Source organism: Zonotrichia leucophrys, chromosome 4 (genome assembly GCF_028769735.1).
Source record: "Zonotrichia leucophrys gambelii isolate GWCS_2022_RI chromosome 4, RI_Zleu_2.0, whole genome shotgun sequence".
Lineage (NCBI taxonomy): Eukaryota > Metazoa > Chordata > Aves > Passeriformes > Passerellidae > Zonotrichia > Zonotrichia leucophrys.
In genome coordinates this window covers 66,595,957-66,623,592 of record NC_088173.1, presented here as the reverse complement: position 1 = coordinate 66,623,592, position 27,636 = coordinate 66,595,957, and the positions used below count along the sequence as shown (strand labels likewise).

The window sequence follows — 27,636 nt, the reverse complement described above, 5'->3', positions numbered from 1 at the left end:
AATCAGATTTGAGCTGTCCCAGAGGGAACAGGTTGGCTGCAGTGAGTTCTGAAAGCAAATACTGTGCTGCCCACTGGCTTGCCTTTGCTTCTGCAGCTGACAGAATATTTAGTTCAGATTAATTGTAGGAAAAAATCGAAATGTTGTGTTATATTGTGATAATGCAGTCAAAGCAGAAAACAAATACCTTATCAATGGCTTTTCCAACTCTGGATACACTGCTGTGGATGTCCTTGTGGTCTGAGGCCAGCTTCTGCACTGTGTCTTTTATTCTCTTACAACACTGGGTCATCACAAGGGAAATCGTCCCCGACAAGTCCCCATCTTGATCTGGACAAAAGAGAGGAAAATCACCAACTCTGTTACAGAAAAACTGGAATATCAAATCTCTTAACATGCAACAACATCAACAGACAAAAAGTGGTATTAAAGAAATGCAATCTAGAGAGTATTTGCAAAGGAAGATCAGCTTAACTGCAGGCAGATGTACAGGAATTCACCTGCATGAAAACTCTCCCCTGGAATCAGGAATCCAGCTGGGTGCACAGCAACACTGAACAAGTGCAACAGTTTAAAAATTTAATGTAAAGGTCTCCTGTGTCCCAGTGCCAGCAGCTGAATAAACATCTCAAAGTAACACTCAGCTCCCAAATCTCTAAGCACAGAACAGGAGGACACTGAAGCTGCTGCAGGATCATTTTCTTTAGACAGCCCCTAAAGGGACATGAGAACATCAAGTTTAACTTAACAGGGTGCAGGCAAATGAGGATTAATGATGGCCCAATGAATTCCTGCCCCACCAGCCACCCACTGCTACTGGACTGTGTCTGAGCTGGGTGAAACTGCAGAAGCTCTGAACAGTTCCCAGCTCCCCTCAGTGGATGAGGTGTCCTTGGAGGACCTGTGGACCTTGTGATGAGATTTATTCTCTAGAAATATTCTCTGTGACATTTCTGAGCTGATGTCCAACAGGTTCACTGCTGCATGACCCACTCTGGGAAGGAAATAACAAACAGGACAGGCTTGCAGGCCCTGACCACATCACAGCTTCCACCCTTTGTGCCTCCATTCAAACATCACTCAGAAGCTTGAGTCAGAAAAAAAATTACTTTTTTTTGGTGCTTTACTTCAGTTCTTTCTTCCTACAAAAAAATCTCCCTTCCAGTCTTACCTCTGAAGGTCTCTCCTTTCTCAAAGTTGAAGAATTTTTCCTTTAGGGACACAGACTCAGCAGCCTTCCACTGCATGGGAAGGGTAATTTCAGTGGGAGAGGAGCTCAGAAATGTCTCCCTAATATTCCACACCCAAAGCCTTCAGGTGAAAAAACAAAATCACCAAAATACCTCTTTAGAAGGATTTGATGGAAAACATGTTCACTTTTTAAGTTTGGTCCTTTTTGATTTCATGTTTTAACACATCATTGTGTTCAGCAGCGTTAGAGCCCAGTTTCTGCAGAGAGCAAAGAATCCAGAAAAAACTGCAATCATAGGGAGCAGATAAAAACTTCACAGCCATTTTTCTTCCTTCCTGCACCCTCTGAAAGCTGCTCTGGCACTGTCCCACACTGAGCCACCCCTGTGAGCAGCAGCAGCTCCTGCCCAGCCCCACCAGGGCAAATTTCCACAGCATTTCTGCATTAGCCACAGGTTCTAAGAACAAAAATCACTTTTACCATGCCTTTTTCTCCCTGCAGCCCCATGAAGCCAAGGATCATCCCTGGGCAAAAGGCTAATGGGGTTCTGTGGCTTTTTTTCTAGATGTGTGAGGAGTAATAGGACAGAACAGTTCATTTCATGGATTGTATTCATCCCAAATTAAAAGTGAAAATTCCACTCAACTATTCCAAAAAGTTCATCTCCCAAAATTACTTCAAGAATAATCATTATTTCTTTGTTGCTATTTAAGTTTTATGACAAACACTTGAAATAACATGAAGGATCTGTAACTTTGTGGGTTTTTTCTAGATGAGTGAGGAGTAATAGGACTGAAACAGTTCATTTCATGGATTGTATTCATCCCAAATTAAAAGTGAAAATTCCACTCAACTATTCCAAAAAGTTCATCTTCCAAAATTATTTCTTTGTTGCTATTTAAGTTTTATGACAAACACTTAAAATAACATGAAGGATCTGTTACTGTCTCATGAATTCTGCCATGGCCAAATGAGCAGCCAGAGATTTCTGCAAGCAAAATGGAAATGCTCATTCCCCAGGAAACAGAAAGGCTGAAATGCACTTTCTGAAAGCCATTAAGCCAAAACCCAACCAACCCACATGGGTTCCTGCTTTACCCCAAACAAAGAAGTGAATTATTGGTCCCTGACACTGTAGCACAAACCCAACTGCAGCAAAGCAATGGAAATGTCTGCAGAGGAAAAGCCAGCAGAGCTGCAGAAGGTTTTCCCTCTGCTCCAACCAAACTCTGAGATACCTGCACTAAATCAGCAGGAGGAAATCTGCAGCCATTCCACCTCTCCTGGTAATTCAGGGTTCACAGGACTGAGAGCTTCTCTCTGCAATGTGTGTGCACAGTCACAATTTAAAAAATTCAATGTATTGGCCCACAAGCAGCAAGCACAGAGCAGAGGGCAGTGCCGAGTTTACTCAGGCACACACACTGACACCATCCAAGAACATGCAACCCTTGGCCACTCCAGAAGAGAGATTTATCAGGAGAACAGAGAAGGAAAACAAATTTGTCTTCCCATTCACAGGCCTGAGCATAGGGCTGGTCTGCCCTTGGGCTGTAACATGAAATCAGCCCAAGACATTTTAATACACTTGTGGTGGGGGGAGAAGGAAACCAGTTTAGAGGTTAAGGCAGTTTCTAATAGTTTCTTCTTCTCCACCCACTTCCTTTTTTATCCAGTGCCTATTTAAGGTCTTCTCATCCATCTCTGCTCTCAGATCTTGTCCTAACCTCTTCTTCAGCACTCAGGGCGTTCATTTCTCTTTCCTTTTTCCTTTGAAATTACATCCAGGCGCCAATTTCTGCAGTTCATAGCCCTGAATTAGACTTCCACATTAAGGTGGCTGGCTGCTTTCAATTCCAGCCATTTTCAGAAATCCTCAAGATAGCGTGTAAAAGCTGAAAATACCTGTTCTTTTCAGAAAGTTACAAATAACATGTTAAAGAAAAGAGAAAATAGTAAGAATTTTGACCCCTATGAATGCAGCTCACCCTCAGATGCCAAAATTGGAGTCCCTAGATGTCTGAGGGTGCATTAGCAAAGCACTGGCTTCATTCTAGAGCACTCACTGAAAGAAAGCTCAATTTGGGATGTGCATCACTTGGTAATGCTGAAATTATTCACTGCACAGTGCCAAATCCAACCTGGATGGAAAACCCAATGAGGATCCTGAAGGAATCACACACTGGAAGCTTCTAAATTCATTACAAAGGGAGTAAAAGCTCTGGGGCTGCCACAGGAATGTCACAGCCAAACCTTTACAGCCCAACAAAGACCAACACAAGCCTGAGGGTGACACACACAGCTCTCCAGCAAGGTCAGCACCTCACTTTGTGAAGACACATGTTTTAGTGACTGTCCTCAATGCCCAAGCCCAGGCTGTTCCAAACAGCACAAACAATAGTTACTGAAACACAGTTCAGAACAATGCCAAAAACACCAAGCCTTATTTCTTCCCAAATAAACCCCTCACAATCAGAATTCCATGTTTGCTCTCTACAGAAACTTCTGGGTACACACAGAGCAGCTCCAGCACGCTGGTGCTGGTGTTCCTGGAATTATCCACACTCCTGAGCGAGCTCTGCACCTGTATTTGCACAGGCAAACAACGGCAACCACGATGCCCCCCAACCAAACAAAAACAAAAGCAGAGCAGCAGCACAGTTGGTCACAGTTTGCTCTCAGGAGCCTGCAAGTTCCTATTTTTAATCCCTGAGCCATCACCCGCTTCCTGCATGGCCTTGGGTAAATCACTTCAGCTGCCTCTCCACTCCCTCCCACTCCAGCGAACACGGCGCTACCTCCGTGCCCGGGATTTCGCAAGCCTTAAACGCCCCGTGTTTACAGCTCTGCAAGTGCCCGGCATCAGCCGTGACACACACACCGGCCTTGTTTACCTCCTGCTTCACCGCCAGAGCCGGCCCAGCAAAGGAACACAGCTCAGGGACACAGGAAAAGAGACAAAAACAGAAAAGAAACGGGGGCGGGGAGTGGAGGGGGGAAGCAAACAGGTCAGCTCTGCCCTATTTCCTCTGTATCCCCCCGGGATGAACAAGCCCCCAACAGGGGCACACCAGGGGAACAAACAAACCTCTCCTGGAGGCCCGGGAGGGTGAGACTGATCACAGAAATCTGGAATACGCTGAGCTGGAAGGGACCCACCAGAACCAGCCAGTCCGGCTGCTGGCCCTGCACAGGACAGCGCCAACAATGCCACCATGGGGCTCAGAGCATCGTCCCAAACCTCCCTAAACTGCGCTGTGACCACTGCCCTGGGCAGCCTGCTCAGTGCCCAGCCACCCTCTGGGTGAAAAACCTTTTTGTGATGTCCAACACAAACCTCCCCTGCTCCCACCTTTAAAATGTTCCCTGTCAACAACGCCCCAAAGCTCCGGGGGCTGCGGGGGAAGATCCCCAGTACAGAACCCTCAGGATGGGATCCCTGGAACCCGGGCTCTGCTCAGGATGGGGGTCCCTGGAACCCGGGCTCCGCTCAGGATGGGGGTCCCTGGAACCCGGGCTCTCCTCAGGGGGGCTCCCAGCCCACAAAGCCCGAAGTTTTCAGGGGTGTCCAGCCCACAACGCCCCCAGTCTAGGGGTTCCCCTCGCCGGAGGGAGGAGCGGGGCCGCGTCCCCTGGGCAGAGGGGGTTGCGGGGGGGTCTGCACGTACTCTCGGTCTGCAGGATCTCCCTGCGCAGCCCTCCCGCGTACTGGATCAGCTCCTCCAGGCTGCGCTCGCACAGCTGCCCGTATCCCGAGAACTTCTGCAGCACCTTCTCCAGCTCCCGCTCCACCGTCACGCACTGGTCCATCGCGCCCGGCCCGCGCTGCTCCTCCTCCTCGTCGTCCTGCTCCTCCTGCTGCCCCGCGGCCGGGCCCCCCGCGCCGCCCGGGCCCCCCGCCAGCCCCGGCCCCCGGCCGGCCCCGGCCCCGCTGCCCCGCGGCACCGTCACCCCGGGCCGCCGCACTTCCGCGCAGGCAGCGCCGAGGACACGCGGGGACCTCACGGCGCTCCGCGCAGGCAGCGCCGAGGACGCCTCAGCGAGGGGCCTTGGCGCAATGCAGGGCGGAGCGGGGATTTTCGGTCAGGCGGCGCGGAGGGCAGCTCGGGCGCGCCGCCGGCGGGGGGGGAGGGGGGCGGGCGGTGTTTTCCGGTGTCCCGGGGGGAGCAGGAAGCGCTTCCCGGTCAGGTGGCGCGTAGGAGTCAGCCTGGGGAACGGGGATGCTGTTGCGGTCAGGCAGGGAGATGGGCAGCTCAGCGCGGGGGCCTGAGGGGCGCTGTTGCCATGGCGACGCCGAGGCCTGAGGGGCGCCGGGCCCCGGACGGTCCCTCCGGATCTTGGCTGTGAAAAATGCGGATTTTATGATTAGCTTTTCACACATATTAAAATTAATATGATATGTTTTATGTTGGAAAGTTATGCTGTATTAATTTTTGAAATAGTTTGTTAAGTATCGTTTTAGGTTATAACATAATGTTAAAATAGAAAGTATGTGTGTGGGATATTTTTTTAAAGAAAGGAATGAGGAACTCGCACCAGATAGCAGGCACAGGACACCTAAATCTTTCAGAGAAAAAGAATTTATGGCTCTCTTATCAGAAGAAATGAACTTCTTCCCGCCTTGCTCAGCCCTGAAGATCCCATCAGGATTCAGAGGAAGAAGCTGACACTGCCCAGACAGAATCCTGTGTTTGAATGGGATTTATGCATCATGGATGAGCTGTATGAATGTGCAACAGGCTATTTAAGGGTTAATCCTCTGTTAATGTGTGTCCTTTTTTGGGCTTATTTTGCCCAGAAAAAGGTACCCAGACCATCTGTAACTCCTTGTTTCTATTGTCTCATATTGTCCAAATTATTATTACTCTAATTGTATTACTATTTTTATAACCATTTTATTACTATTAAACTTTGAAAATTTTAAAAACGAGTGATTGGCGTTTTTCACAAGGCTGAAGTGGCAGCATTGGACTGGCAGCAGTTTATAAAAAAGGGCTCAAAGAGATGGCTCAGATGGAATTGCACTTGGTTAACACCAGCTCCAGACAAATTCAGAGGAGATCACCAAGATGAGAGGGATGAAGCACTTCTGTGGAGGCTGAGAAAATTGGGATTGTTCAGCCTGGAAGAGAGAATACTTTTTATTGACCTAACTGTGGCATTCCTGGACCTGAAGGGAATTTACAGAAAAGATGGAACAAGACTTGACAAGGGCAGGTAGTGACAGGACAAGGGAGAATGGCTGCAAAATGAAAGAGGGAAGGTTTAGGTTGGATATTAGGAAAAAATTCTGTACTGTGGGTGTGGTGAGGCCCTGGCACAGGGTGCCCAGGGAAGCTGTGGCTGCCCCATCCCTGGAAGTGTTTGAGGATAAAGCTCTGAGTGACCTGGGCTAGTGGAAGGTGTCCCTGCACACGGCAGGGGCTTGGAACTGAATGGTCTTCAAGGTTTCTTCCAAGCCAAACCATTCTGTGATTTTATGCTGATGGCTCTGTGAGCTTTGGGGTTTGGAGGCAGCAGCTCAGGACACACAGGACTCTGTGTTTTGTGTAGCACACTATAAACAAAGCTCCTGATAAATTTGGACAAAGTTAACTGGAAAACCAGCATTTGGTCTGAGCCTGGGGTAGTGTTGCTTCATCTGTGTCCACAGTGCTGGGCAGGACAGGAAAATCAGGAATTCAGTATTCTCACAAGCACAGAGAACTTGTGTGATGTGCAGTGTCAGTAACTGGTCACATTTTGGCCCAAACTCCTGCTTTTCTATGTGTTTGCTCTTCATCTAATCACAAATTATGCTTAAACACAAACACTATCTTCTGGTTTTTTAGGTCATCAGCACAGGGGGTTTAATTTGTGAATTTCTCCACTGCTGTGGAAAACAGCACACTCAAGCAAGGCCTCCTTACTTATTTATTTATTTTGGATGTTAAACAGAGCTGGTCTTCTCCAAGGGGGCAACAAATAACTTTTCACTGGTACAAAAACAGAAAATGCACACTGCCTAGGAAAAAAGTGTCTTTATTTGTAGCTTTAATTATTTTATTCTGCTCCTAAGTTGGTTTGCCCTGACTGATGTTAATCACTGTGTGTTTACAGCAGGGGGTGACCATCCTCTGCCCACAACACAATAATAAATAAATAAGCAGCCTCCCCAGACAATAATGTCTGGGCTGCTGCAATCTTGCTTTGAGATTCTCATAGAAGCTTCTGTTATTCAGCATCAATTACAAAGAGGCACAGTTGCCTATCACATTTAAAACATGTCAAGATGCACCCATGTTGATAAAGAAGCACATCAAGAATTTCTGTGTTGGGGAATTCTCAGAAATTCACAGAACTGTAAAATATCCTGAGTTGCAAGGGACCCACAAGGATCACTGAGGCCCAGTTCCTGTCATCAAAGTAAATTGTATTTGCAGAGTTGGCTCTTGGGAAAACTCAGGTTGTTTGAATATTAGTTTGCTAAACTGTTATCTTTATAAACTCATTTAAAAATTGTGTGATATTAACATGGTAAAGGATTGAATTAAGATGTTTAATCCCCTGTTTTATGGTCAATCCTCTGTTTTACTGAGTGCAAAATGACAATACTTTTCTTATGTTCCCCCCAGAAGTCTGGAAAGTGGATTATTGTGTGTATTCCCAGGCTGCACAGTCAGCACCTGCCCGTAGGAGAGGATGGGGGAGGAGAGGGAATCCTTGCCATTTACCAAGGGACAGCAGATAAAAACACTGCAGATTTAGCTGTCTGACAAGGAAAGGTGGCTGTCCCAGTTCTCACGATTTCAGCTCATTAGCTCCTAAATGATAGCAAAATTTTTGTGCTGCCAAAATTATTTAAAAGCAGATCCTTGCTTTGAGCTTTTGTTTAAAGGTGGAATTTATATTCTCCATTCTCTTCACATTTGTAATATTTGCTCTGTGAGCATAGGACTGACTGACTGATGACTGTTTAATGATGTTAATTAAGTAGTGTTAACCCTGGGGTCTTTAAAAATGCCAGTGTGTGTCATCCTTGTGTTCAGCCCCAATGAATTTCAATTCACTCTTAAGATATTTAGATTTTCCAGATAATTAAAACTCCCTGAAAGATTGTTTGCAGGTGACATGTCAAAGACATTCTGAGCTGGAACTGGAAACCAAATGACAGCTACATCTAGAAAATGGAACATTTTCTGGTAGGGTCAGCTTAGTGCAGCAGGGATGCAGAGGTGGGGAGGGAAGAGAGGACCAGAGAGCCTGGGGGAGGCACTGGATCCATTTAGGTTTGCTCTGCCAGGCCTTTGGTTAACTCCTCACCTGCAGTTCTTGGTTGTATCCTCCCCTCATCCGGGTGCTTCAGTGTTGACAGCTGCTTTGTTTTGGGTTGTTTTGGGTACTGGCTTGAAATATCATTTGTACTTTTCTGAAATTACTCCAGGGCTTTGAGTTGTGGCAGATGATTGGCTTTGTCTCTGCAGGGGCCTCATTGAGCTCAGGCCATGAGCACTGGGAATGACACGCTGGTGACAGCCTCCCCAGCAGCTGGTGCTGCAAATAATTCAGCTGTGAGCTTGGAGGAGTCATTGCTGTGAGGTGCCTTCCTGCCAGGGAAGCCAGGGCACCCCGAGGAAATTACAGGGGAGAATCAAAGGAAACTACTGGAGCAGGGTCTGAGGTGCTCATGTAAAACAAAGGAAACAAACCAAACAAAAAAATCCCACCACAAACCCAACAATGTTTTTTAAGTAAAGTTAAATATACGAAGTCCTTCTTCAAACTCCCACCCGTCACTTCACACAGGTGGGAGTGACTTCACACTCACTTGAAACAAAAGGTAAAGAAATCAGGCAAAAGTGGCAAAAGAAACCGGCCTTCACAAAGCTTCTGGAAAAGAACCCCGTTCCTGGGGCACTCCAGGGCTCAGAGCCTGCCTGGGGCCCTCAGACAGGTGATGGGAAATGTTTTATTGACTGTTCTTGGCTCCACCAGCTGCAGGGACAAAGCCACTCCCTTTGTTTTTGCCAAGGGCAAAGGATTCATCTTCCTGATGCTTTGCCACCTGCTCATTAGGGGATGGGCCCTGGCTGAGGCAGAGCAGGTTTCCCAGGCTGGGGAGGAGAGAGCAGCACCTGGCTCTGTGAGCCCCTCCATTGCCTGTGCCTCTGGAACCTTCTGTCCCACCTGGCTCTGTGAGCCCCTCCCTTCACCTGCCTGTGCCTCTGGGACCTTCTGTCCCACCTGGGCTCTGTGAGCCCTCCATTGCCTGTGCCTCTGGAACCTTCTGTCCCACCTGGCTGCACCCAGGATTGCTGGCCTCTGGACCTTTGTCACCTGGCTTGTACCGCCTTACGGCTTGCTCACCTTCTTCCAGCTGGGATGGGCCCTGCTCACTGGGTGCCATGATTCGCCATGGCTTGGAGTCCCTGCTTCTGAACCTTCTTCCCTTCAGCCGCCCATTGCCGTGTCTGGAACTTCTGGACGAGGCTTGTGAGCCATGTCACCTGGGACTGTCCCACCTGGGTTCTGTGAGCCCCTCCACTGCCTGTGCCTCTGGAACCTTCTGTCCCACCTGGGCTCTGTGAGCCCCTCCATTGCCTGTGCCTCTGGAACCTTCTGTCCCACCTGGGCTCTGTGAGCCCTCCATTGCCTGTGCCTCTGGGACCTTCTGTCCCACCTGGGCTCTGTGAGCCCCTGCCTTGCCTCTAAACCTTGCTGTACCTTGATTTACCCAGGACTTGCTGCAAACCCAACAGAGCTGCTGAAATCCCTTTGTATTTAACAGATGTTGAAGAATGAAGTTGTATATGACTCACAATGGAAGGGTACAACATTTACCAGCCCATAAGAGCTTTGTGAGTGGCTACTTCTGCAATCCCTCCACTCTTCCCCTTCCAAGAACCAAAAGGAGCCCATTCCTGAAGAACACAGTATCATGAATTTTCTTCTGGAAGAGGCTATGTTGGCCATGTCACAGAATGAGCTGAATGTGGATTGTTGGGTTTTTTCCTTTAAAAATTATATCAACACACTGAGAAACCTTTAAATGTGTTTTAAAGGCTCTGAGGAGTACAATGATTTAAACGCTTTTTTCCAGATCAATATTAGTGTTCCTTTTTGGAAATGGATAGTACAGAATTACAGCATGTACACTCTGGGGGGTTCTCAGTGCTTTTAAATTTAAGCTGTGCTATTTTTGTGCTCATCTGTATGAGCTGCCAATTTTCATGCAAATTATGGATTCTTAAAATAACTGAATATACAGAAGCACTGTTGAGTTTCTTTCAGAGGAGAGCCTTCCTCTCAATGCAGTAACTTGATTTTAGTAGGTTTTTTGTAGCAGGCTAAATTGTATCTTTGCAGGCCAACACTTCTTGTAGAGCCTGGCACGGTTCTTGGAAGATCACTTCAGCGGGGATGCACGCTGTGCCCCAAAATGCTTCCAGTGTGAGCACAGCCCCAACTCGAACCCCTGTCCGAGGTCGGGGTGCAGCTCACGCTTGCCTTTGGCTGTCGCTTTGGCACCAGCTCTCAGTGCCGAGGCCAAGCCGCAGAGTCCCAGCTCCGAGCCGCGCAGATGAATCTCGCTGAGGAATTTTGGAATTTGCTTTCAGAGCCGCGCAGATGAATCTCGCTGAGGAATTTTGGAATTTGCTTTCAGAGCCGCGCAGATGAATCTCACTGAGGAATTTTGGAATTCGCTTTCAGAGCCGCGCAGATGAATCTCGCTGTGGAATTTTGGAATTTGCTTTCGCGCCAGCCGAGGGCTGGGAGCGGGGCTGGCGTGCGGGAATGAGGAGCGGAGGGATCATCCCCACAGCCAGCAGCCCGAATCCAAATAAACTCTGTCCACTAAGCTGCCCCAAAACTGCCCGAACACATCGGCCCTGCAAATACCGGCCCCTAATTCTGGCTCTGTAAATATTTTTCTTTTCATGAAAAGCGTCGGCCGAGTCGGATCCTGCCCTCTCCCTCCCCGCTATCCGAGGTATTTATATATTATTTTTCTCGCAGCAAAGCGCAGCCGCAGGGTCCAAAGTTGCAGCCGGGGACAGGGACGCGACCGCCCCCCGAGCCCGGGGGTGCGGGGTCGGGCCGCAGTGCTGAATCACGGCGGGGGGAAGGAGAAGGGGAAAAGGGGAAGGGGAAAAGGGGAAAAAGGGGCAGGGGGCGGTGCCGGCTGCTCGCGTCACTGTTATGTCTCCGCGGCTCCGCCGGGGCGGGGACAGCGGCAGCGGCGGGCGGGAGGCGGGGGGGCCGCGGCCCCGCTCCCCTGACAGCCCCCGCTCCCCTCCCTCCCTCCCCAGCCCGGCCTCCGGCTCGGCGCTCCCGGGAAGATGTGGGTGAAGCTGTGCTGTTTGCTGCTCTACTTCCTGGCGCTCTTCGTGCTGGCCCGGGTGTTCGAGGCCGTGGCGTGGTACGAGAGCGGCTTCCTCGCCACGCAGCTGGTGGACCCGGTGGCGCTGAGCTTCAGGAAGCTGCGGACCATCCTGGAGTGCCGCGGGCTGGGGCACTCGGGGCTGCCCGAGAAGAAGGATGTGCGGGAGCTGGTGGAGAAGTCAGGTACGCGGAGCTGCCCCGTGACCCGGGGGACGGACGGAGGTCGGCGCCCGGCCACCCCCGCCTGGGCTCCGGCCGCCCTTGGATGGAGGCGCGGGCGCTGCTTCCCTGGGCAGGGCGGGTTTGGGGAGCGAGCTGGCTGCCCGCGGCAAGGGCAAGGGGGTGCATGGGGGGAGCCCAGGGATCTCGGGGGTGACGGTCACGGCGTTGTGAGCCCGAGCGAGTGGAAGGCCTGCGCTGGACGGGGCACCAGCGGCGGCCCTTCCCTTCCCTTCCCGGCCCGGCCCTCCCTTCCCCGGGAGTTCCGCTGCGGGCGCTCGGGTCAGTGCGGGTGGCACAGATAGGACCCGATGTCGTCTGCCGTGAAAAACGAGGAGGAGAGACTCCGAATAGCTGCAGTAGGATAGTGTTTACAGCTGGGGCCGGCTTGTTCCCGTGTATGCCCAGCCGAATGCTGGGTTTATTACAGGTGCGGTTATCAAGATGGGCCCCAAGGAAAGCGATGATTTCATAGCTGAGGAGAGCAAGGGATGGGTACCCAGGGTTGAGATGGTTTTATACAAGGGGAGCAGAACTAGTTGCTGCTTACAAAAATCAGCTCGGAAAAAGGCAGGGAGGCATTTCAGAAGTAAGGAGAACCAGGTGAAGGAGATGGACTTCTCGGGGCTGGTGAAGAGCAGGGGAGATGGAAGAATGGCAGAAGTGCCCTGAAAGTAAGGATGCTGCCTGGAGCAGCCGGAGGGAGCTGGCCCCAAGGACTGGGAGATGGGGCTGATGTAATAGCTGTAGTGCCAGCCAAGCAGGAAAATGTGAGTAGTTGCTTTTAAATCAGTGATGGAAGGGCTGGTGATCCAGGCGAGAGAGAAATGCCAGCAGTCAGGATAGGCAGTGAGGGTCTCTAATGTCTGGACAGAGAAGGATGTAAGAAATCATGAAGGATTTGTATGGATGTAGTGCCTGCCATATAACCTTAAAAATGCTTGTTTAAATAATTTATATCAATCCTGGGCATTTAAATCTATTTTGCTGTTGCTGTTCATTGTTTATTTATGTTTTTATGTTGTTTATTGGCTTTGCTGCTCCAACAGCAAAAAGCATTAGGCACTTTCACTTTTGTTTCCAATCACTTTCACTCCTTGGCTGTCAGGTACTTTAATGATGTCATGATGTTTGGGTTGCATATGCTGCAGGGAAGTGTTTAACTCCAAACAAACTGTATTAACCAACTTCTTCAAATGTCATGGAAACACTTCTCATACCAACAGGCTTTGCAGCATTTTTCTGTGGTTGCGTTTTGTTGGGGTTTTTTTCCCCTCTAAATTTTATGAATATTTTTGCAAACCCCTAAAGGGTTTCAGCTGTTGCACTTATTTTCATATTTTTAAGAAAACTGGTTTTGGACAAGACCTCATTTCTTAAAGCTTAGTAGATTAGTTACTAGAATGCAGGTTGTCATTAACAGTGTTTGTAATGATTGTGAAACAGAACACGAGAAGGAAATGAGATTACGAAGGAAACATAATCAGATGATTTTACCGTGAGCTCTTTATGTCGCTGCATTTGGAGTTCATGGGAACTTTTCCCAACTGTGCAAACAAAAGCCAACAGCTAAATTATTCTGTCTGAGATTTTACTAGCAACAGGACCACAAACACTGGGTTTTGGTCCAGAATTAATGATTGAAATTCTGGAAGTCTGTTTGAATTATCAGTGTTAAGAATTTGCTTGCTGCAAAATTGCAATCCTGTGAAACGAAAGCAAAGATGTACAGGCTAAAATTGCTCTCAGCCACTGAATGTTGTTATTTGCAGAGAATGAGCCTTAGAAGATGTTCTTTTATTCCTTTGTGTGCTCGTGCATGTGTGGTGCATCTGTGTAATCAGAAACAGAGCACTCGTGTCTGCTGTGGTCTGACCGAAGTCAAATTGTTCACAGTCACGTCACCAGAGATAGAATTATAGTATCAACTTGAGCTTTAGCTACCTTTGTACTGAAAAGGTTCTCTGAGCAACCATGCAAATATGGTTCGTTAAACTGTTACTAGAAATCGTGAAGTCATCTTTCTCCAGTGCCATTTTAATTGAATTTCTCCAACTGTCTCTTTTTCAGGAGACCTCATGGAAGGAGAGCTTTATTCAGCTCTCAAGGAGGAAGAGGCCTCTGAATCGGTTTCCAGTACAAACTTCAGTGGTGAAATGCATTTCTATGAGCTTGTAGAAGACACAAAAGATGGGATCTGGCTGGTACAGGTATATAAATTTGACCTTTTGTTTTAATATATATTGATCACACCCAAAATGTGTTTCAAAGGAGGAGTTTATGAGGGTGGTTAACTAGTTGTAAAAATGTCTAACGGGGAGATGGTGACAAAGATAAACTTCATCCAGGAGGTGAGGAATAGAGAAATAAAACAAGAAAGGCTGGAAGTGCCAGAGTTCCTATACAGACAGGAAGAAAAAAAAAAAAAGCTTGTTATTCTTTGGATTGCTTTTTGAAAAGCAGGCATTTTAGAACCAGGAAACAAGCAGAGCAACACACACTGAAGTACCCAGAGAATGCAAGTCCTTGGCCCTGGGTTTGTGAGAGCCTTGTGATGTGTGAAGGAGGTGCATTAGTACAGATGCTCCTGCTGCTGCTCCTCCTTTGGTTGCCTTGCATGCTCAGACCCAGCCAGTTTAAGTTTCTGCTTGTCTGAGGGGCTTAGAGCACTTGTAAAATCTCTGTGGGCTCCTCACAAAGGCAGGAAGGATCTCAGTCTGCCAGCTTCCCAGGCTAGCAGGCTGCTTCTGCAACATATTCCAGTGGCTTGAAGTTAACTTTCTCCCAAGCCTTTTGTGCCCAGCAGTTTTGCAGTCTGTTTTCCAAGGGCTGCATGAGAACAAGGGATCATGTAGGAAAATAAAGACAGACTTTTTTCCAATAGGATTCTGAAGCAATTAATCATCATTCCTGAGATCATAAGTAACCTAGACTGAAATGTAGAAGTTATTTTTCTGTGTCAACTTCTCTGTTGACAAGAGGGTATTTTTTAAGGCATAGTTTTCCTCCTAACACCCATATTAGATGGAATTCACACAGGTGAATTCCCCACCAGGCAATGAATTAATTGTTCCATTGACAGCTCCTACCTGGTTTGTCTGGTCTCACTTCATGTTTTCTATTGAACAGGAAGTCATTAAATCTTGATAAGCTCTTTATTACACCTGTACTGTCACCACATCAGATCTCATCCCAAAATAGACAAGAGGACAGATTCCCTTCAGACTCGGAATGGCATTTATGTTTTGGGAAAGATACATTTGGAGTTTATTGAATCCAAGTTTGAGGTTTAAATCACACAGGAGGGTATTCTTCAAGCAGAGGGAGAGTGTTGAAAGGCAGTTTACATGTCCCCAAGCTAGCTGACAAATACAAGCATGAATATGCTGTGAAAAACCTTCCCTCCTCCCTGTGCAGCTCAGAAGGGTGAAATATGATAGTTCTCTGTTGTCTCTAGCTTACAGGATTTTATTTGTAATGGATTTTCCACTAGCATCCCAATAGCAGGTCAGATAGGCTGTGTTTTGATATCTCCAGTGTGATGAATGTTGTCATCATTCTGGGAATATTTGCACAGCTATTCAGTTGGTCACAATAGCTGTGGGAAAAAAAAAATTAGTGGAATTTACAGAATAATTTACTTGCTGAACACTATTTGTCTGTTTCTCTACAATAAAAACCACAAGAGATGTCAAATTTCTATTTTTCATTCTTGCTTTTCGAGTTTTCATCACTTGGAGTTTTTCATTTGCTCCATTCCCCAGCACAGCTCCTGTCTGGGTAACTCCTGTGCTGGATTCTTCATGTCCTTTCACAGGATTTCCCACTCTTGTTAGACCTCATCTGTGCAGAGCTGGTTTTTGCCATCATTTCCCAGTTCTAGCTCTTGATTCCCTCCCTTGCCCATCCTCCTTTGCTGTTTGCAATCCTGTGGAAAGTTTCCAGCTAATTAAGCAGCTCGATGCTGATGCAGGGGAGCGAGGGTGGGTTTGGTGACCATGGGCAAGGTCAGAGATTGCCCTGCTCTGTTGCTGCTGGCTGGGAAGCAGAAGGGATCCAGATCCTTCTCTGTATGCTGAGCCCTGAATCCCTGTTCTCTGGAGCAGTTCTGCCTCAGCTGGCACAGTGGCTGCTGCCTGAGTTGGTTTGAACACTTTGTGATGGTCTGTGAGAGGGCTTTGAAGATGATTTTTATTTTCCAGACGAAATTTCTGGTGTGGCACAGGCTGGGAGTGTGATAACCATCGCTGTAGAGAATCAAAGGAAGAGAGAGGAAATAATTATTATTTCTTGATATGTTTGACAAAAATTGAGGTGCGAGTTTATGATTTGGAGTCAGCCAGATGAGTTCCTTGAAGAAAGTCAAAGTCAGTACACAGGGAATCAGTGTTTTGTGGCTTTGTTCCTTTATTTTCTGGAAATCCACATGCAAAGCATCCTGCTCCAGTGGTAATTTGTTTACCAGTGGAGCTGTTCACAGCTCCTGTGTGGCACTTCCACAGAGCCACAGACAGCAGCATGTTCTTTCTCCTATTAGCTCATGATCTCATCACCTTTCCTTTTATGTTGTTCTTCTTGCTTGCCAGCTGCTGTTGTGCACTTCTTTGGCTGGCAAGGAGGGTGAATTTTAGTTTCTGGAGCTGCTTCTCCTGTTGGTTAGGGGAGTTATGTGTAATGTTCTTTCTTTTCCAGGCTCTGGTTAGTCTCTGGAAGCCTGTCACATCAGTATTGTAGCCATTATGGCTTTTGAAAATTATCTACAGAAAAAAATCCTCTCTGAATGAAGTTGAAATCCAAATGAATGTATATTTTTATTACTAAAGTCTCTACTATAACATAGTGGCAGAGAGAAGGAAAGGGAACATTTTTCTTGGCATTGAAGTACGAGGACAGACATTTTGATTGTGTCTGGTAGAGCTGCAAAGGCCATTATTATGGATATAAAACTCTGCAGTCTGTTCTGCATCTCAGTTTCTAGTTCAAGTGGTGTAGTCACAGGGCAAGGGATGTGCCTATAGCATTTTGGTGGTGATGGTTTGTTTGTTCTTCCTTTTGCTTGCATGTAGGATGAGTGATTTTCATATTTATTTGCATTCTGAATTTTGCCAGGTGATCAGCTCATGTTGCTAAAAAGAAACAAAGCAGAAACTCTTCTTTCAAAATACATAATTCAGTATTTGTGTCTTTCCCAATAGCCCTTCAGGATCATTTACCACAAGATACCTGATTTTAAGCTTCAGTTTTCTTCTTGAGAGGCTTCATATCCAGTCAGGGGTGCAGAATAACATCAGCTGGAATGGAACAGTCCTTGTACAGCCTCTGTATCTGTGTTAACTCATTGCAGAAGCTCATTTATTCTCAATCTCTGACTTAAGTGACAGCATAACTGACTGTGCAGATCAGTGCATAGGTCACCTCACCTCCCTGGAAAAATTGCACATAACTTTGAGGTGGTTAATTTTTGTGTGCTGTGATGGATGTAGTCCTTGCCTGTTTGGATGTGATTTCTCACAATCTCTTTCTCAGAAAAGAAAGACAAAAAGTCTCCAGATATCTGCAGTCCATATGGATGGATTCTGAATGAGTTGTGAGTTCTTAGGAAAGAGTCTAAGTGGAAATTCAGTTCCATTAACACATTGTCAGATAATAAACAGAAAGTGAGATGTCTCAGAATTAATAGAAGTGCAGACATTCATGTAGAAACTTACTGACATTATCTGGAATAAGTGAGCTTTTTTCCAAGCTTTTAATAAGTAAATTACCAGCCCATTTATAATTAATTGTATTTTTACATCTGTTTTATATATAGAAGCAGAGTTTGTGGCATAGCTGTTGATGAAAAAGGCTTCTATGAGTGGAGTTTTTGAACCTTTTTATCTTTGTGGAGCCCTAGAAATCTTGCAGGTCATGCATGGAATCTTTACAGTAATATTGAGTTTCCTCTGCTCATTTACCCTCTGCAGTCACTGTGCAGGAGTGTCTTAAACTGGAAACCACTGAACCAGACAGACAATTCTCATGTCCATACAACCTTACCAGCTCATTAAATGAGTTACAAATAAGTTTTGTCTTTGGCAAAACTACACAGGCTTTTTCCAGTTGAAATGTCTGTATTCCTTATGTGGAGAGTGACTTTGTGAGGCTGCCTGAGACTGACTGCTCTGGGAGAAGCCCCTGTGTGTGTGCAGCACACAGGGAATGGTGTCTCTTGTTTAATGGGGTTTTGTTCTTCCTGGTGGTGTAGAGTCTGTCAGTGCCCAGAGCTGAGGAGCACTTGGACTCATGGCCTTTGTGGCTGAGCTGTAAAACCAAGCTGTCACTATTGCTGTGGATTGGAAATTGTGTGCTGTTGGTGTGAGCAGGTGTGCCTGACACTCGCTGTCCCAGCTAGAATTGGTTAAAATAATGAGGGCTGGAGCACATGAGGTGTTTGTTCTGCTTTTGCCCCTCTCTGACTCACTGTCATGCCTTGTGATATTGAAACACTTTCAGTTGTGAGCGAGCTTCAAAACTTCCTGAGAACAAATCTTGTTCCTGTGACCTGCTTTGAGATCTCTGCGTACCTGTGTGAAAGAAACTGAACAAAATCTGATTTAAATGCACAGAAAACAGGACAATGCCCAAGTGAGGTCGTTATCATGTCATGCTCAAGCTCTTCAGGGGTACCAGAAAAGGTGTTTGTCTTTGCATATTGCATTGCTACAGCAAACTTTAACATCAGCTGGGCTTCCTCAAGCCTCTTCAATATCAGTTGTATTTTTACTTGTGTTTTAAGAATCTATGTTTCATAAAATAATCTTTAAAATGCTGAATGGTACTTGGAATTTAAGGAGCAGCTGGATCTGTGATGGTTATAAAGTAGCTACTGCAATATTAATGCACCTGCCCAATACACTTTGGGTTTGGATTAGGCAGGAGAGGCAAAGTGCCTTCCTGACTTAGTCCTCTTTTTCCAAGTGTTTGTGTCTTTCTGGCTCTGGGATATTTGCTCTTTGAGTCTGTTCTTTAATGCCATAACTATGACTACTTTAACATATAGATAAAAATATTTCTATTTTTCTAATTACTTTCTTGATTGAACTCTTTGAGGGTAATTCTGTGTAATTCAATGTCATGAGAACTCTTCAATGCAAAAGCTCCCTGTTCCATTGCCTTCTGAAATCACCAGAATCTCAGCATTTACAGTATTACAGAGATGGTAATTCAGACCTGCTGCTCCTCTGGCCTGGGTTAGGTGTGGGTTAGGGAGCAGATCCATTCTGTGGTGTGAGCTTGTTAAATAGCAGGGTTACTGTGATCCTATTGGATTCCCTTAGCCCATTAAGATGATTAATGGATTAATTGAGTTCCCCTCATTGTCTTACTTGTCACTCTGACATGTGATATGCCACAGATTGTGAACATAGCTAATAATAAGCAAAGCTGAGAGGGTTTGTGCTTCTCCAGGCGTGGTGTTTGTTTCCCATCTGTGTTAGCTGATCTCCTCGAAGGTACCTTCTCCCAGGAGCTTGGGCTTTATTTCTGTAACATTAAACAGAGTGTGTGATTGAAAGGGACCTTTCTGATGAGCTAGTTCAGCTTTCTGCTAGACTGTAGAATATGTGTTCAGAAAATATTTTGCTGTCTCTCTTACACTGTAAATTCTTCAAATACTCCTGTTGACTGTTTTCTCTTGGAAATGTGTGTCTGACTTCTGGCTTGGTGTGTATTCAGGGCTGATTTGTTCCTATTGGGCATAAACTGACATTGCCCTTTAGTTTCACAGTGTCCTGATGTCAACCACGCTCTTCCCAGTAAGGGAGGTCAATCACCCAGTTTGTTTTGCCAGGTCTGCTGTTGCCTGCCTTTGCTTGTTGTGCAGCCCGTTGCCATTGATGGCTGCTGTTTGTTTCCTTGTGGAGCAGCTGATGGCCCCGAGCGTTTCCAGCTGATGAACTCCCCAAGTGTCCTGTTCATTACCCAATTCAATTTCGTGTGTGACACTCTGCATTACAAGATTTGTGCAGCTCTTCCTGCATGCTGTTGTAATCCTCTTTCCCACATAGATGTGCTTCCCAGTTTTATGTCTTCTACAAATGGCTTTGGGAGAGTTCAGGTTCCCACAGGAAGGGCATTAATGGGAATATATGCTGAGCTGAGCTCTAAGGTAAATCTATTAAGTCTGTTAGCACCTTTCTGGCATTTTGCTGTCTTGCTGTAGCCAATTTCTTGCTCATTTTAAAATTTTCTTTTTTTTTTTTCACTCACTATAAAAGCCTATGTGTAGCTCTCATGTAATTTTTCCATGTGACACAATACATGACACACTAGCAAACTACAAACAGGGTACTGCATTCCCTTTTTCTCTTGAAACTCAGCTCTTTTCCTTCAGGGAAAGTTTCTGTCAATCAGCAATGATACATCTTTAGTAGCTGCATGCTGGAAAAAGGTGAAAAATGCAACTGTCTCTGCACCTCTAAAACTTCTACAGTTTTGCATCCTATTGAAATCAATCTGGTGGGAATTTTTTTTTTCATTTGCTCTTAAATATAGCTACAGACTTGTTACTGTCGTGTCAAAATGTGAATTGGTCTGACAGGGGTTTGCAAGAAATTTTCACAGGTTCACCTGTGATCCTGTGTGCTTGTTCTAGGATGGAGATACCCTGCTGACTCTGATTTAAGTGCATTCAATTATTTGAGTTCTGCTTTCACATTCAAGTGATGTAGTTCTTCCCATAAACTTGCTTAACTGGTCCATGGCCAGCCACCTCTCCCCTTCACTGAAAACTGAGTCATGGTATTAATTTGACTATAAAAAGAAAATTATCTTACATTTCTGTCCTATCTTCATTGTTTGGTGATCCTGCTGCTTCTCCCCCTCTTCTATTCTTATTCATATGACTGAAAAACCTTTTGGTACAACTTGTAATAGTCTTTGTGTGACCTAACTTGAATAGCTCATTTTTCATTACTTTTTTTTTTTCCTTGCATATCTTTCTTTGATAGCTCTTCTTTTTGACCTTTATTTCAATCCTTGTGGATTGTCAAACTATTTCTAACCTCTCTTTGGAAGTGATTGCTAGGAAGGAGTGCAGGACTTGGCAACCTTTTTTTTTTCTTACTTGAAATATAAAATCCTGATAGCTTTAACACCATGGGCTTGAAGAACTTCCAGGCCTCTTCCACATTCAAATTCCCAATCTCCTCAGTCACAGGTTTTTAAGCTAAATTTCTTAACTTCTCAAAATTCACACTTTAAAAATAAAATCTGTTACAAGTGTTTGCAGGTTATTTTTAATTTAAACTGAAGTACATTTTGATTGCTTAACCTGCAGTGTTTTTTTGGACTCCTCATGCACAGAGGTGGTGACTGCTTTCCAAAATACAAAGCCTTGCCTTGGCATGGTGAACTCCCAGTGCTGTAAGTGGGTGTTGTCTGCAAGGAGCAGCTGCAATGGACACGTTTATTTGGATTTTTTTTCCATAATGACATAAAATAGCACGAGCCCAAAATATTTAATGAAGCTTCAGTATGCAAAACCATAGCAGAGTTCCTCTGTGTAGTTACAAAATACTGACTGCTACTCAGGTCATTGTTTTTCAGTATAAATAACTTTCTCCAGGAGAAAAGACTTTTTCATAAGAAATTAATTAAGCTGGTGTTAAAATATAATGGTGTAAAATATAATGGTGACTGTATTTGCAACAAATTTTTGTCTTGACACTTAAAATGAATGTTGTGGTGCCAGGCAGAGGAAACAGTGAGCAGGATCTGTCCTCCTGCACACATTAACATTCTCTCCTCACTGTTTCTCAGCATGCACACAGAGTTTTAGGAGATGCCAATCTCTGAGTAGTTGTATCAATCCAGTCACCAAAGTTTTACTTCTGTGTTTACTAATAAAACACAGTGGTTCCTTGCCATGTTGGGTGCATTTATCATGCCATAGTAGCTCTGAGGATATTTTAAGGATATTTTATGGCTTTATGGTGTCTTTAGGAATTTGGTCTCCCTTGATTGAAGTGCATGAAAAGAAGGAATTTAAAATACCAAAGCTTCAGTCACATTGAGTGATGTAATACAGTAATACAGTAGATTTCCCAGCTGGTTGTCTCAGTGTGTGATGGTTTCATTTATCTAATCAAAAAGGCTTTTCTATATGATGTGTGTGTTGTAAGAATAACTTGAAGGATTCTTACCTAGATTTTCACCTCCAGTGTTATTTAAACATTTTGGGCTTAGTGGAATAGGAATGTAATCTGTGAGTTCAGTTTGTTTCCCTATGTAGAGCATTCTGCTTGGTGAATTCTTCTATTTTAAGATTCTGTGAGGCTGCTGCTTACCACAAAGCAGATAATATTTATGAGTCTCAAAGGCTGGACACGCTTTCTAGGCTGAATCTCAGCATGTCCACAGAGAACTGTTAATCATGGTGACAGCCCAACTTCCAGGGGCAAGCTGGCATTTGAGGTTATTAAGTCAGAAAACGATTGGGATGAGTTTAATGGCGGGTAAACAAATATCTAACAAATGGAAGTTTCAATATTTAATTTAAAAATATATTTCAAGTGGCTGCCAGTAAGCCTGCAGAAGCATGTGAGTTGTTTCTAAAATAGAAAATGTGATGGCTTGTGGAATAGTGCATGATCAGTCATGTCATTCAAAATTACCTGTCAGCTGGCAGCAGGCAGAGTTCTCTGCTCCTTGTGGGTTTTTCCCCCTCCCTGTACAGATAAAAGTCAGAGGATGAATGCTGCTTCTTTGTCATCTGTGTCAGTGGAAGCTTACAGTGAGGTAACCTGAAGTACAGCTTTAATATACTGGGTTAGAGCAAATTAAACTTGGGATATATCACAGCAAGTGATGGTCCTGAAATGGCAGATGGGACACTGGGGTTGGTGGAACAGTCACATCAAGTTGCAGAGTGAGTCACAGGCAAAGCTGGAAGGAGTCAAGATCCTTAGGCATTATCTGGGGGTTTAATCAGCAGTTTCCACTGCTCAGGAGTGGCTGTTGGCAGTTTAATCTGGTACCAGGTACATGCATTCCCACTGCTGCTTGCTCTGAGACAAGGTTTCTTTGGTGTGTTCTAAGTTCTGAGGGAGAATTGTAATGAAATGATGGTCCTTTCTTATTGCAAAGAAGAGGAACCTGCTGCACCCCTCTCCTTTCTCCTCCACTATGAACTGGTTAATGATAGTTCTGTTATTTTACCAAAGTTTTTGTTAACTGCCACTGATTTTGGTATCTTAGCATGTACTTAACAGGATGCTGCGCTTCTTTCTCTCTGCAGAACCACATTTCCTAGTGCTTCACTCTCCAAAGACATTTACCATGACTCCCAGTTGTACATTCATCCTCTGTGCCCTAAAAGAAGGGGAAGGACTATCAAGCATGACCAGCACTCTGTTTTCTTGAAACTTGCTGTTTATTTCAGGAACCAAGCTGACTGTGATACTAAACTGGTATTTCCTTTTGGCACTAGGTCATAGCAAATGACAGAAGCCCACTGGTGGGTAAAGTCCACTGGGAGAAAATGGTGAAGAAAGTCTCGAGATTCGGCATCCGTACTGGCACTTTCAACTGCTCCAGTGACCCCAGGTATATCCTTCAGGGATTATCTCAATCCCAAGAGTATCTTAAGGCTCAGCTGTGTTCTAGCAGCAGGGCTTGCTGTGTTGTAAAAGTAGCTGTGACAGAAGGTGGCTTTATTCATGTTTTTATCTCTGCTAAAGTCTGCTCAGAATGCTCCATTACATTATTTATCAGCTCTGCAGCTTCCTAAAGCATCGTGTGGGTAATGCATGATTAGGCTGTGGAGAGCATAATACAGCAGTGGAGAGGAATGAGAGAAGAGTTTGGCCTTCCAGTTTAGGCATTCAGGGAAAGGAACTGTGCTTGCTTAGGACAAAGCTGGATAGATCAGTTGGAGTTGTTATATCACCATCTGGAAGGGGAAAGCACAGGTTAGCGTGAACCTTGCATACAGTGCCTGCCTCCCAGAATTACTGACAAATCCTGTTCCCTGACAAATGTGTGTTTATATATAAACTGGCACACACCCTTGGACAACACACAGTGTGCTGTGCAAGAGTCACTGTGTTTGCATATGATTTCTAACCAGGAAGAAGAGCAGAGCCAAAGAAGCTATTAATAATTCTCTGCTGCTGTAAAAAGAGGCTTTTTTTAAACATTTTGTTGGAGGCGTTTGCTTTACATGACAGGAGACTTTGTCTAGAATTCCAGTGGCATGTATGGATACGCACATCTTATGCAGCTTAAGTCCTAAATGTTTACAGAAATCTCAATGTTAATCATAAGAGGAGAATCTTAAGCTTTGTAGTGCTTATGCAAAATAATCTTGTATTTGAACATCTTAAAAATTTGGCAGTGTTTCTCTTTGCATGTCTCCTAAGTAGCCTTCATGTTCTGATCAAATACCATGTTTTAAATGAATTCATTTTTTTAAATACAAGAAATGTTTTATTGAGTAAACCCTTGTGAATAGTTTTCATCAGGTTGCAGCTGAAACTCAGAAGAATACTACATGCTGCAGTAATGAGGATACCTTTATTAGTAGGGAGGTATTCTATGGCTCTTTCTAAAAATGCTGCATTCAGATTCCTGGCAAGGGGAGTTGTAATTGTCTAAATCCATGTTAACAGACCAAAGGCACAGAGGAGCTAGGTAAGATGGCTGGGGAATGAGGCTGGTGGTCCCAATGTGCAGGGTTCTCAGACAGTGCATACCTGTTGGCTCTGTCATAGTTGGATTGTTGAAGCTTGTCAGATATTTCCTTAAAGGAGGACTAAATAATTGGGTGCAGTGATATTGGTGGAAAAGACCCATGAGAGAAGGGATCTTATGAGAGTTACTGTGCTCTGGACAGTTCAGCCATGAAGAGCCTTTTCTTTCAGTTTTGGATTTGGGGTTCATCCCATCTGCCTGCCAGATACAGTGTGGGTATTTTTTTAGCCCAAATCATCCAGCACCATGTGTGTGCTTCCTGCTCTGCTGGTTTTGTGGCCAGCTCTCTCCCCTCACCCCTTAGCCTGTCTGCATCTTGACAGAATGGTCCCAGTAGGAAGTAGATGCTTGTCAGCTTCATTAAAGCAACAGTGTCTGCTCAACTTCACCCCATGGTGGTTTGGCCAAACCAGGATGGAAGGAAGCACTGGGGAAGCTGTGGGATATTGAGTTACAATACAGATATTGAGTTACAATGGGATATGGAGTGGTTTTCTTCTTGCCTGGAAGGCCAAGGAGAAGTAGCTTTTAATACTAAAGCTTTAAAGCAAAGAGTTAGCTTGTGTATTATTGAAATCCAGTTTACAAAGCATCAATGGCTGCATGGCTTTGTTTACTTTAATGACCTGTGAAAATTAACACTATTACTCTTTCTGTTTTATGAATGCATATCTCTTTACAATATTCCTGTAAGATATAAAAGTATTGTGATAATAAATACACTTTGGCAGAGAAAATTGGGTACCTTTATTTCCTGCTATTATATTATAAGGGTTCCCAGGTGCTCAGCATGTCTCATTTTTGGGCTTAGAATAGAAATGTAAGGACATTTCTGGGGTTATGAAAGTGGAATCTAACCTGCCATTTTCTTTGTAGATACTGCAAGAGGAGGGGTTGGCTGAAATCCACCCTCATTATGTCTGTTCCACAAACCAGCACCTCCAAGGGCAAAGTGATGCTGAAGGAATACAACGGGCGCAGGATCGAAGTGGAGCACATCTTCAAATGGATCACAGCCCACGCTGCCTCTCGCATCAAAACCATCTACAACTCTGAGCATTTGAAAGAAGAATGGAACAAAAGTGACCAGTACAGGGTGAAAATTTATCTCTTTGCCAACCTTGACCAGCCTCCGGCCTTCTTCTCTGCACTGAGTGTAAAGTTTACTGGGAGAGTAGAGTTTATTTTTGTCAACGTGGAAAACTGGGACAATAAAAGTTACATGGCAGAAATTGGTATCTACAAGACACCATCGTATATACTGAGGACTCCTGAGGGGATTTACAGGTATGGAAACAACACTGGTGAATTTATATCACTGCGTGCCATGGATTCCTTTTTGCGCTCGTTGCAGCCAGAAGTTAACGATTTATTTGTTTTAAGTTTAGTTTTGGTTAATCTGATGGCTTGGATGGACCTGTTTATTACACAAGGCGCCACTATAAAGCGTTTTGTGGTTCTTATAAGCACTTTAGGGACGTATAATTCACTATTAATTATTTCCTGGCTCCCAGTGTTAGGTTTTTTGCAACTACCCTACTTAGACAGCTTTTATGAGTACAGTTTAAAACTCTTCAGGTACTCGAACACAACTACTTTGGCTTCTTGGGTGAGGGCAGATTGGATGTTCTACTCCTCTCATCCAGCCCTGTTCCTCAGCACGTACCTTGGCCATGGTTTACTAATCGATTACTTTGAGAAGAAGCGAAGGCGCAATAACAACACGGATGAAGTAAATGCCAACAATCTGGAGTGGCTCTCGAGCCTGTGGGACTGGTACACCAGCTACCTGTTTCATCCCATTGCTTCTTTTCAACACTTCCCTTTTGACTCAGACTGGGATGAAGACCCGGATTTGTTCTTGGAGCGGTTGGCCTTCCCCGATCTCTGGCTTCACCCTCTGATACCAACTGATTATATAAAAAACTTGCCCATGTGGAGGTTTCAGTGCCTCAGCGCCCATTCCGACGAGGAAACGCTGGAAACCTTTCCAGACAGCGAAAGTGACTCTGACAGTGAGAACAGAGAGGCCTTCAGCAGCGACAGGGAGCTCTCGGAGGACGATGAGCTGAGCACGTGCCACAGGTGCCGTGAAGGAGGTGTGGATGCCTGTTCCTGTGCCAGCCACTCTTGTCACCACGGGCCGTGGGAGCGCAGAGCCAGGTCCTACAGCTCGTACAGCTCCGCGGGCGACCTGGAGCCAGACTGGTCAGCCTGGCCCTCCGGCATGTTGCACTGTACGGAATGTGTGGTGTGTCTAGAAAATTTTGCAAAGGGCTGCCTGCTGATGGGCCTGCCCTGCGGCCACGTGTTCCACCAGAATTGCATCATGAAGTGGCTGGCGGGCGGGCGGCACTGCTGTCCCGTCTGCAGGTGGGCGTCCTACAAGAAAAAGCAGCCATACACACACCCGCAGCCTTTGTCGAGCGAGCCCCCGTCTTAGCTGTGTGCCCCTGTCTTTTGTAAGCTTTCAGGATATTACTGCTTGCCTTTTCAATGTTAGTCACTTAAAAGATTACGTGGTTTGAAGTTTTAGTTTAAATGTTAGTGCAGTGAACTAAAATATACATGATGCTAATGTTAATGACAGAATCATTTGGTTGCCTTGTATGTTGAACTGAATGCAAACTTACCTTACAAATAATTTGTTCTCTTCAACATCTGAAAACTTGATGCTGTTTTTGTAAGCACAAAAATCAAGCCTACAAGAGAAGCGTATTCCAGCAAACATTTACGAGTTGGGATGTGGGTGAAATTGAAATTCTAATCGGAGACAATTGCTTAATTTAAGTGTTTCTTATTTTAGAGTCTGTTCTGCACATTTTTGTTGAATAATGTATGTTGTAAGACAGTACCATTTAAAAAGAAATCGGTGAAATAAATTATTTTAAAAGGAGATTTGTAATGTTAATTGTTTTGATAAATATTTTGTGTGTATGGTTACGGATGTCTTGCTGGCCTGATTTATCTGTGAAGACAATAAAAATATAACACAACTCTTGTGACTAATAAATCATCTCCTAGGGATGCAGGAATTCAGTGCTCTGAGCCACTGGCCAAGGAGAAGGCAGTGGTGTTTCACTGGCAACTGTTTCCTTCCTAAGTCTGCTGTGTTGAGGTGCTTCTCTGCTGGA

At 45.2% G+C, this 27,636-nt stretch overlaps 2 protein-coding genes across 3 annotated transcripts in view; one reads left to right on the top strand and one right to left on the bottom strand.

Moving 5' to 3' along the window:
* Positions 1–5,106, bottom strand: part of RMND5A (required for meiotic nuclear division 5 homolog A) — a 29,290-nt gene extending 24,184 nt beyond the window's left edge. The window contains exons 1-2 of the mRNA XM_064711984.1: positions 4,861–5,106; positions 188–330 (exon numbers count right to left, since the gene is read on the bottom strand). Of these exons, the coding sequence (XP_064568054.1) occupies positions 188–330; positions 4,861–5,002 (285 nt within the window). The 5' untranslated portion in view covers positions 5,003–5,106. The remainder of the gene's footprint in view (positions 1–187; positions 331–4,860) is intronic.
* A 5,432-nt stretch (positions 5,107–10,538) lies between these two features.
* Positions 10,539–27,398, top strand: RNF103 (ring finger protein 103). 2 transcript variants are annotated; one of them, XM_064711990.1, is made up of 5 exons: positions 10,539–11,162; positions 11,482–11,737; positions 13,844–13,983; positions 23,241–23,356; positions 25,379–27,398. In XM_064711990.1, exons 2-5 carry the CDS (start codon positions 11,512–11,514, stop codon positions 26,943–26,945), a joined length of 2,049 nt encoding a protein of 682 aa, XP_064568060.1. In that variant the 5' UTR covers positions 10,539–11,162; positions 11,482–11,511; the 3' UTR covers positions 26,946–27,398. The 2 variants fall into 2 exon arrangements, with proteins under 2 accessions (XP_064568060.1, XP_064568059.1); XM_064711989.1 differs by lacking the exon at positions 10,539–11,162 and having other exon boundaries at positions 11,411–11,737.
* The last annotated feature ends 238 nt before the right edge of the window (positions 27,399–27,636 follow it).

Excerpts from the sequence above, each read along its gene's own strand:
- RNF103 (XM_064711990.1), top strand. The coding sequence starts at position 11,512 with ATGTGGGTGAAGCTGTGCTGTTTGCTGCTCTACTTCCTGGCGCTCTTC. Across the intron at positions 11,738-13,843 it reads GGAGCTGGTGGAGAAGTCAG|GAGACCTCATGGAAGGAGAG; the intron begins GTACGCGGAGCT and ends TCTCTTTTTCAG. Across the intron at positions 23,357-25,378 it reads AACTGCTCCAGTGACCCCAG|ATACTGCAAGAGGAGGGGTT; the intron begins GTATATCCTTCA and ends TTTTCTTTGTAG.